At 34.5% G+C, this 11420-nt stretch overlaps 2 protein-coding genes across 2 annotated transcripts; both read left to right on the top strand.

Annotated features, from left to right (window-relative positions):
* The first annotated feature begins 592 nt into the window (after nt 1-592).
* On the top strand, nt 593-2218 carry LOC148206460 (protein PHOSPHATE-INDUCED 1-like). The gene has a single exon (XM_088104311.1). The coding sequence runs from the start codon at nt 1144-1146 to the stop codon at nt 2095-2097; it is 954 nt and encodes a 317-aa protein (XP_087960437.1). The 5' UTR covers nt 593-1143; the 3' UTR covers nt 2098-2218.
* Nucleotides 2219-9805: 7587 nt separating this feature from the next.
* LOC148206459 (protein PHOSPHATE-INDUCED 1-like) lies at nt 9806-10962 on the top strand. Its single transcript, XM_088104310.1, has one exon. The coding sequence runs from the start codon at nt 9832-9834 to the stop codon at nt 10762-10764; it is 933 nt and encodes a 310-aa protein (XP_087960436.1). The 5' UTR covers nt 9806-9831; the 3' UTR covers nt 10765-10962.
* The last annotated feature ends 458 nt before the right edge of the window (nt 10963-11420 follow it).

Raw genomic sequence — 11420 nt, 5'->3', positions numbered from 1 at the left:
CGTTTCTTTTACCTTATTTACGAGTTTTTTGCTAAATAGTAGTTGCTTGAACCTTGCTATCTGGTTAATGAAAGTTGCTTGAACTTTGTTCTCTAGTTCCTAACTTATCATTATTTGTAGGTCTTTGGCCTTTCAACTCAAATCATTACTTTTCTTTTTAAAATCCCTATTTTTTTTCTATTGACAAAAGCTTTACAAATAACAATAATTAAATTCCACCTCATAAAACAATGTATGTCACCATGTTTATTATGTATCATCATTAATTATTTAAACAATGTTAATGATTTGAATCTATTTATTACATATTAAAAAAACTCAATTAAAACTACTTAAAATCTTATTATTGAATTAAAATTTCAGAACAAATATAAAATTCAACATTTTTAACCAAATATATTTAGGCCATTATAAATCTTGATGCTCGTATTTGTTACTCCAAGAAGGGCTATGATAAAGGAAACGCTACTTACATGGGTTTTAAATTTCGGTAGTACTGCTGGGGTCTAAATTTTCCCATAGTTGTCAAACACTGGCGCAAAAACATTGAAACACGAGACAACATAATTGAGAAAAAAAAAGACAGCTTAATAACGTCTCTATATCTACGTGTAAAGTTACGTTACACAACTACACACGGAGACAGAGTGAGTTGAATATGCATCTCGTAGCCTAGCGTGCCTCCTCGGATACCCACACCACACCATAAATAACCATTCATAAAACCACAAACTTCGATTACGTAACTGCCAGTTAATTATCCAACACTATACAGACTGTCATCTAACGTCTCTCTTTCCTCTCATAAAACCTTCTTTATTTTATTTTTTCTAAACTCTCACCACGCACACCCACATCATCCCCAACGCGTGCTCCCCACGCTCCTCCATCAAACACTCTTTGCCTAACGCGTGGACTGAACTACTTCCAGGAAAAAGTGGATTAGGGTTACACTGCTCAGTTTTGAATAAAGAAACGCTTTGAAATAGTGTCTAAGTCTGTGACAGTGTACCCCAATTGTAAAGCTTCAATTTTTCTTTGTTACACATCTCTCACCTATATATACTCTTCTCTTAAATCCCCACAATACGCAAGAAGAAATTGTCAAGCCAACTCAACTTGTTGGCATCTTTTGTTCAGAAAATGGCAACCATTCTTTTGAAAATCTTCTTTCTCTTATCTATCTTCAACGTCTCTTTGGCTACAAGGAGGTTGAATGAGTTGGTGCAGAACCCTACTCAGCTTCTTCACTACCATAATGGCCCTCTTCTTTCTGGCAAAATCTCAATCAACCTCATTTGGTACGGTCACTTCAAACCTTCCCAGAAGGCAATAGTCTCCGATTTCATCACCTCACTCTCACCTTCACCCTCTCCACCACAGACCACCCAACCATCCGTCGTCTCCTGGTGGAAAACCACCGAGAAATACTACCACCTCAGCAGTAACAAAAAGTCCTCCCGTAAACTTTCCTTTTCTCTCAACAAACAGATTCTGGACGAAAGCTACTCGCTTGGGAAATCTCTCACCAACAAGCACCTCATTGAGTTGGCTTCCAAGGGTGAACACAGAAACGCCGTCAATGTGGTTTTGACCTCGACTGACGTGGCAGTTGAGGGCTTCTGCATGAGCCGATGTGGAACCCACGGTTCCTCCTCGACGGGGCGTACCAAGGGGAACGACAAGAGCTACAAATTCGCTTACATTTGGGTTGGGAACTCCGAGACTCAGTGCCCGGGTCAATGCGCTTGGCCGTTTCACCAACCGATTTATGGGCCGCAGAGCCCACCGTTGGTGGCCCCTAACAACGATGTGGGCATCGACGGGATGGTTATCAACCTGGCGAGCCTGTTGGCTGGTACGGCGACGAACCCGTTTGGGAATGGGTTCTTCCAAGGGCCGGCAGGGGCGCCGCTGGAAGCCGCGTCGGCTTGCCCTGGTGTTTATGGCAAAGGGGCTTACCCTGGTTACGCCGGAAACTTGCTGGTGGATTCTTCTTCTGGCGCTAGCTACAATGCTCATGGTGCTAATGGAAGGAAGTACCTACTTCCTTCTTTGTATGACCCTTCCACGTCATCGTGCTCCACCCTAGTTTGAGGATCACATGTTATATTAGTTGTTAGGGATATATTCATTCATTCCTTCGTATGTATAAGCAAACTATATTGGTTTGCTTTTTTCAAATATTGGTGTATTATTAATCGATTAATTTTAGTCATTCATCTTTACTACTATATCTTATTTCCCAAATCGTGAAAGGTAGAAATACGTAAATAAACTCGTCCGATTATTAGATGATGAAATGTGAGGAGTAATTGGTATCAATTACTTTTCTATTATTTCATATTACTGTTACCAGGATAAAAAATATTGTGCAATATTCATAATGATAATATACATTTTTCATATTACTAATAGATAAAAATAGGCTTAATAGCATTGGTTTATTCAAAATAGTCCTAATATTTTTAAATTGTTCAATGTTATCTTAAAGAATGTAATTTATGTTTAATTTAGTCTTTTTTTGTAAACGATTTTTAAATCGTTACCGGTCCATTTGTCCAGTTGTGCAAAACCCGAATGAGATAACATTTAACTGTCCACGTAAATTCCTTTCAGGCACAATGAGAGTTGGATTCTAAAAGAAATTTCATTTATTTAATGAAACCCAATTTTTTGAGGGTGGATTCTGAAATTAGGGTTTTTTACTTTTCTTCTATGAAAGTCATAGTGAGGTTTAAGGATAAGCAATCTTCTTCTCAATCTTGGTGGTTGATCAGCTATGTCTACTTCCCAATCTTCTTCTTCTTGTTGCAATAGTTTGGGCCAATCAGGAATCAAAAGGGACAATTTACCAATTAGGAGACCATATGCATCTTAATCTTTAAAGTTTTGTGTACTTTTGTCTTCTACAAACCATTACACACTTGGCATTAGATCTGTTTTGATATACTTTAGTAATTAAGAGCTCATGTCCTCTGTAATGTTTTCATATACTTGGCACTATATCTGTTTTGATGTGCTATATAGTAACTTGATGTTTTGATGTACCCATGAACTGACTTCTGTTTATGAAAAGATATTGTTTTGATGTTTTCATGTACCCATGTTTTGATATTGATTTTGACCACTTCCATTTTATACACACATCACTCATCATCATGGAGACCACATTTGCACATAAGTAACTGAAATGAGGACTAAATTGAATAATTAAACATTAATGCACATTTCATTCCTTCATTTATTACAAAAGACAGTCGCCCAACCTTAACAGTGGGGCCACCTAAAAACCTGAACCTTCAAAACACTAAAGTAAACCAGATCAGGACCACCTAAAAACACAAAGAACACATCAACCTAAAAATACACTTACAACACATCAACCTAAAAATACACGCAACATAACTATCATCATTACACTAAGAACGCACACCGCTGCTACTAATAATTGGATCCTTCTCTTCAAAGCATTCAATGTGTTCTCCATATCATAAATCTTCCTCCGTTTCCTACCAATGATAACATCTCTTTCATCAACAACATTTTCTTCATTGCACCACTTGCACCACTTGAAATAGTTACAACACATCACATTAGCAGGTCTACTATGTTATTCATCAAACACAATGTTAATTACCAACACATAAAGAAAATAGGCTTTAATTAGAAATGCTTTTATTCACATAACCTTGTAGTTACGATAACCCAAAAAATGTCTTCTAGTATTCTTTGAAGTTCTAGCCATTTTTACTACTATTATCTCACCACAATTGCAAATGTGGATTATCCCTACCCCCATTGAACTGCCACCATGTGAAGAATGAAAACTCTGGTAGCCCAAGCTATTGCAACAACAAGAAGAAGAACATTGGGAAGCAGACATAGTTCATCAACCACCAAGATTGGGAAGAAGATTGCTTAACCTCGAACCTCACTATAGCTTTCACCGAAGAAATGTAAAAAACTCTAATTTTAGAATCCACCCTCATCAAAAATTGGGTTTCATTAAATAAATGGCATTTCTTTCAAAATCCACCTCACTATGCTTAAAGGCAATCCACGTGGACAGTTAAATGTCATCTCATTTGGGTTTTGCACAACAGGACAATGGGTCATTAACGATTTAAACGTCGTTTGTAAAAAGAACTAAATTGAACATAAATTACATTCTTTAGGACAACATTGAACAATTTAAAAAAACGACCATTTCGAACAAACCTGATGAAAATAGGGACCATCGGTACTATTAAGCCATAAAAATATTATGTAATATTTTTTCATTTGAAATTTATATATATATATATATATATATATATATATATATATATATATATAATATAATATTTATTTATATATATAATTAAATAAAATTTTTAAAGTAAAATCATTTAAAATTCGAAAGCCAAATGTGCAAACGGATATACATCAATAGAAAACAACTATCTCTCCTCTTTTCAATCCTACTAAACACTATTATCTATTTTCATATAACCCTAGAAGATATAAAACAAAGTGACTATGGTTTAAAAAACTATTAATTACTCCGACAGGAGTATGTCAAGTTAGTTTTTTTTTTTTAAAATTAATTGCATTATAACTTTGTTAAACAAAGTATCTTAATTAGGTCTTTCCCTAAAAAAAATTATTAACGAGTTAACATGACATGTGTTAATCTTATATTCTTCTAATTTTTTTCAAAACATTTTAATATTTTTAAATTTTTTGTAAGAATTTTTGATGTCACGTGTCAGGTTTTTGTTGTGACATATGTTTTGTTGTGACATATGACACTGTTAGTACTACATGACATGATATTATCACCTATAAGTGTAAATCGTTGTCTTTATTTCAATTTAGTCTTTATATATGTTTCGTTGACTCAATTTAGTCTCACTTACTCTCAAAATGAAGCAATATTGTCTTTCTATAAATTAAGAAAATAATATTATTTGTATAAATATTATATTGATATTTTTATTAAAAATGATTGTTTAACATATTACATTATTGTTATTGTTAAAAAAGAAGTGCTTTGTTTCTCACACCAAGAGGGGGATAAATTGGTGATGTGTAAAAATGATTGCTTTTAAAACTTTTTTCGCAAAACAGGAAGTTTTTAAACTTTTCTTGAATCGCAAGTAAATTTGTATGCAATAAAACAGTAAGCGTATTCGAATGCAATGATAGTATAATCGACTTAATGCGGAGAAAAGGGATAAGAAAATTCAAACAATTCGGTTTATACCGGTTCGGCCAAACTGCCTACATCAAGTGTCCTTTCACACAAACTGAGATGAAAGTCAATGCACTATATATATATGAGTTTTTACACCAAGGGCTTTACAGCGACCTCGCGTCAAAATGTAAATCACCTCTCTAACTCACTAATCTAGGTATAGGCAATACAAAACAGACAAGCAGCAAGAACAATCCTCTTCTGTTATCAACCCCTTTGAGATACCCCTCAAAGTCAAGAACCACGTTCTTCTTCCTGTATACACCACAGGGAAACCATCAACTCTCAACGTTTGCCAAAGCTTTTCTGATCACGTAGTAAGCACCTTCCTATGCAGAACGATCATTCTTTTCGTATCAAACAATCTTGCTTCACAAGAAATCCTCAAGACTTTATCACCACGGTAATTCTTGATTCTTGGAGTTTTTCTCTCTTCTGTAAGATTTCAAAGCACACGCTGAAAAGATACAAAAGTGTAAAGATACATTCTTCTTACAAAAATCAAATCATGCGTCAATATATAGTATTAGACAAATCAGACGCGTTTTAATCGATTACGCTATTAATCTAGTTGAATACAATTCACAGTTATAACAGATTAACAATAGTCAAAGGCATTAATTGAAAGCACAATTAATATAATCAATTTTCAATAAATGCTTGGTCAACATATGTAAAAATATGACCGTTGTGACAGTTATGTCAAGCATTAAAACAATTTTCAAATCATTAACAAACATAGTCGAATACAAGATGCATGCAATCGATTAAGTAGAAACACTTAACATATATTTGAAAACTTTTTTTCTCAAAATACATCACAACACACTTGAAAAAATATTTGTCCAAACATACAATTTTTAATCGATTTAACCAATAATGTAATCGACTTAAAACTTGTTGTTTTGCCACAATTTAAAGTTCAAATTGCTAAAGCTAGGTGCTTGTGGTTTTTCATTTCCAAAACCTCATATTATGCATACGCAAATAAAATCACATATCAAACACAATGGTATGCAATAATCAACACAATATGTTCACAGATATGCTTGTACAAATACAACACAGTAAGCATAAGCATATAACATGTATAACATAGTACATACACATGTGTTAATATTAATTATGTGTTATCATCATCAAAAACACAAATATCACTAAGATTGTGGGTTCATCTAAATATGTGATCCTCCTATCAACAATCTCAACAGTTATTAATCCAATTCATACAACACCCTTATTGGTCAAATAATCCTTAATATATGCCTTACCATCAACTACATTATCTAGACAATGAGATCTTGGAATATCGTCAAAATCAAGATCGAAGCAGTTTATCCAACAATGTCTTAATTTTCATGAAGTACCCCCAACATTCCCCTTAGATGATAAGGTTGACCTCAACCTAAGAGTTGAGTTTGAAGAGATATACCACGTTTAATGAGCTACGAAGGTGGACAACATAATCAATTATATGCTAAGAAGCGAGATAAAGTGAGTTTTTATTCATTTTTAACTTACATATGGTAACACCTCACCTCAACGTTACATTATTACTAAACGTTATGTTAATTGTCTCATGTTTGTAGATAATTTATATATATGTATTAATGTATTTACAGTCCTCACGAATGGAAATTTACTAAAATAATTATAATAAAACATCTTCTAGAAGAATAGAAATTATAAATGTATAAATACACATACACACACACACTATATATATATATGAAATAAAATCCTTCAAAGAAATCTCACCTACAAAATCAAGTTTGGATAATCACTTACCGAATCACATTCAATACATCCTTTAATCAATTAAAACACACACAAGCATACATCCACACCCATACACCACACACACCCACACCTAGACACACACACATCCACCACACACACACATCCACCCACACAAACACACATACCCACACTCACCCATCCACCTATTAACATGTATAGTTTCGTCTTGAATTCATAAGATTCACATACAAGCATTTTTTTCACGTGCAAGCATATCGACTTAAAAAAATAATAGATGAACTTATGATTCAAATGTTGATAGGATATCATTATTGTTCTTTATACCAAGACTTTTATAATACATTGCGATCTTCAAACAAATAGATAGATAAAGTGGTCAAAATTCTTGAAAGAATATAAAGGAAGTACAGAGAAATATTTATTGAGCAACCGTAACTTTTGTAAAATAAAAATACATTATTTAGTTTTTTATTTATAGCTTGAATTTTTGATTAAAAATAATTGAGTTATACTCAGTCATTTTCCATTATGTAAGATTGATGTACATATATGAAACATGGTCGACATATTTGCATACTACAAACCATACAAAGTAAGGTGAAGTTCCTAAAACTTTTCATAATTCTTTCTTAAAATTGTTCTTGTACTATATCCTTGTAACCGAGCGGCCAAGGAGAATTCCGTTAAGTCCGAAACCGGAACACTCGACCGACTAGTTGTCTGACAAGAGCAAACCAGGTAAGGGTGAATATCATTAATGGTCAATTAATACGTTTAATGGTCGTCTCAAGGACAAAATATATGTTATTTATGGGTGATTGACAGGATATATTGCACAGAAATATATTGTCTTAATGGATAATTAATGGGTTGGATGATTATGAATCCTATAAATACAAGATTAATGTCCAGGTAAAAACATCTTTTTCCTAGTTAACATAAGAGCACATTTAAACAACATTTCTGACTTGAGCATCAGAGTATTTTCTACAGGTCAACCATCGATCGGGAGAACAACGTGCACAAATTAGTAGATCGGAAGACAATCCATTGGTCAGGAGAAGCTAGGAGAGAAGACAATCAGCCTCGGACTCCTTCCAACAGAAACAATTCTTGTTTTAAATGTTTAAGTAACTGAAGTTTACTTAAAATGTATCTATTTATTTATAAAAAAAATTACCACATTAATTTATTTTCGAATATAATCTTATTTATTTTTTTCTTACCCTACACTTTAAAAGTAAAAAAGTAAATATAAATATAGAAGCTAAAAATATTGATTTTTTCGAAGATCAACTTATTCTTCAGCACAATTCAACCAATGAAATATCAAAATACGGTAAAAGAAAAAAATGTGTGCTAATAAATATTAACTAAAGTGTGTTATTGAAAAAAAAAATCAGTGAAAAATTTAGAAATGGGTTGGAAAAAGACAATGACCAAGGAAATCTGTATTCTAATTATGAATTGAAAAGTATCCTATTTTGTAAGTTTTTGCTAGAGTATGCTACCCGAGAAAAGAAAAACAGGGCTAAACAGGTAAACAAGTCAAAACCGTGTGATGAAAGCTGGCAACTCATGGTTTGGGTCCCGCACTACGTATTTTTTCTTTAATAGGAGGAGCCTCTTTTCTCGGTCCTGACTTTTCTTTAAGCAATTCCCGCAAATAGATTTTAAGAGCCAAAAGCCCGTCCATTGATGTTTCCGACGTTAAAGGTCTATATTTGCCCATACAGATTTTAAATTGTTTTCAAACACCAATACGTCTCAATTAATGAAACTGCGACTTTAAAATAGACAGAAATCTCTAAACTTTTCTTCTTTTTTTTAAAAAAAAATGTATTACCTGAGAAAATAGATAAACATTGTATGTTATTATAATTCCGTTGCAATAAACATAATACAAATTAAATTTTTTAATACCACTAAATAGCTTACTATTTTTTTTCTTAATTTATATTTAACTATTGTACGTAATAATATTTATCATTTCAATAAGTAAAATATTATTTTTTATCTTTAAAGTAAAGTTATTTGTTAAAAAGCAACTATAACATCTTTAAGATATTTGGGAATATTACGTGACATCTCTCTAATAAAGGAAAAATGTTCCAAAATCTATTCGTTTGAACTTTTTATTTGCTACAAATGCTTCCAGAAGTATTTCCCTACTTTTGAGCACTGGTTGATGTCTACAAAAGAAGTCTTATTTTCGTAACCACAGAAAGAGCATCTTAAAATAAGCATGCCATATATATTGAAATGCTGCAAAATTTTGAAAACAAACAAACTTCAACTTGCCAAGACAAACTAAAACATTTGCTACAAACTATATTATTTTATAATCAAACCTTGTTGAGCACATTTTTTTTTTTCCTAGTAAGCATGCTTTCAGATGGAGAAGTCAAATTGTTTTGGAAGCATAGAAGGAAAAAGGAAGTAGCCAGATAAGCAAGCATATCCAGCACATATTCTTGAGGAATAAATAAATAATTGATTTCCATGAACTAAACAAAAGGACCCTACCCTTCTTCAAAGGGTACACGGGATTTGTCCTCATGTCACCATCTCCTGCTGTTATTATCCGCGCCAACTCTCCCCTTAGCTGGCTATCCTCTGTCCCACCAACCTCACCACTCGGTCAATGCAAACCTACAAATCAATTCCCTTCGATTTCACTACTAAATCGCAAACGCGTTATCACCTCAATCACTCCACTCACACCATCTCCCTCGTTTTATTTCACCCCCTCCCACTATATATATATTTCCTCCAACACTTCCCTCTTTCACCAACAACATTTCACTTCTTTCTTAAAAAACATAAACCAAATGGCCTCTCTAACATCCTTAAGCTTTCTCCTAAGTGTTTTTCTGGCTGTTTCAATTCTTCCTTTCAGTTCACCCAGGAAACTCGCTCAGTCAGAGCCCCAACTGAAGTTCCAATACCACAGAGGACCTCTTCTCACAGGTAAAATCTCCGTCAACCTCATTTGGTATGGCAAGTTCAAACCTTCCCAGAAAGCCATACTCACTGACTTCATCACCTCCCTTTCATCTCCCAAACCCGTCACGCCCCAACCATCGGTTGACACGTGGTGGAAAGCCACCGAAAAGTACTACAAAACCCCATCCCCCAAACTCGCCCTCTCTCTGGGTTCCCAAATCCTCGATGAAAACTACTCCTTCGGCAAATCACTCACCACCGATCAAATCGTGAAACTCGCATCCAAGGGTCCACAGAGAAACGCCATCAACGTTGTTCTCACCTCCTCTGACGTTGCAGTGGAAGGGTTCTGCTCCAGTAGGTGCGGGACTCACGGGTCCTCCGTGGGGGCGCGTATCAACGGAAAGAGGTACAAGTTCGCATACATTTGGGTGGGTAACTCTGAAACCCAGTGCCCGGGGCAATGCGCCTGGCCATTCCACCAACCCATATACGGTCCCCAGAGCCCAGCTCTGGTTGCGCCCAACAACGATGTCGGCGTAGACGGCATGGTGATCAACGTGGCTAGCCTCTTGGCTGGAACTGTGACTAACCCTTTCGGGAACGGCTACTTCCAGGGACCCAAAGAGGCTCCGCTGGAAGCCGCCTCCGCCTGCACCGGCGTCTACGGTAAGGGCGCCTACCCTGGTTATGCAGGGAACCTCTTGGTGGACCCCACAACCGGTGCCAGCTACAATGCCAATGGGGTTAACGGAAGGAAGTATCTCTTGCCAGCTCTCGTCGACCCTAAAACCTCTGCCTGTTCGACCATCGTCTAAAACCATTGCTCAAAAGCTTTCACCTTTCACCCGGTTTAGCTCTTAGGCTACACGAACATTCTTTCATTTCTTCATTCAATTATAGTTTTAAATATTACGATGTTGAGTTATAATAAACTTTTATATTGAGATTTATCAGAAATTATAGCACAGTTATATTAATTAATAACATTTGGACAGCGGTAAGGTGACAACTCATATTTGAACACTCCCACTTCACATTAATGCCTTTTTTTCATCTGTCATGATTCACAACAGCATAAAATATTGTTTTTTCTCTCAAATTACCGGTTACAAATGGACGTAAAAAACCAGTGTCACAGGGACAAGAGATCTTCTTCTATAATATTCTTTTATTGATTTTTACTTTAAGCAGTGTTTGCAGAACTCAGCTGCCAACTTTAATCTTTTAATCTTTATTTAAAAGGTTATTTGACACTATTTAAATAATATTTGACAATTTTTATATAAATGAAATGTTTCAGAAAATTAACTTTTATGATTTAAAATAAAGAAAAAGTAAATAATAGTAAAAATAATTATTAAATGTTAATAAAAGAAATTATGGTATTAATTACTAGTATCTCAAACTTTAACATGAATGTCTAATTGTTTTTTGCAGCACGATTAAGACTAATAGTTACAAAGTTACCCAA

Source organism: Vigna umbellata, chromosome 1 (genome assembly GCF_029865625.1).
Source record: "Vigna umbellata cultivar VRB3 chromosome 1, Vumbellata_1.0, whole genome shotgun sequence".
NCBI classification, from domain to species: Eukaryota; Viridiplantae; Streptophyta; class Magnoliopsida; order Fabales; family Fabaceae; genus Vigna; species Vigna umbellata.
This window is presented reverse-complemented; position numbering and strand designations above follow the sequence as displayed.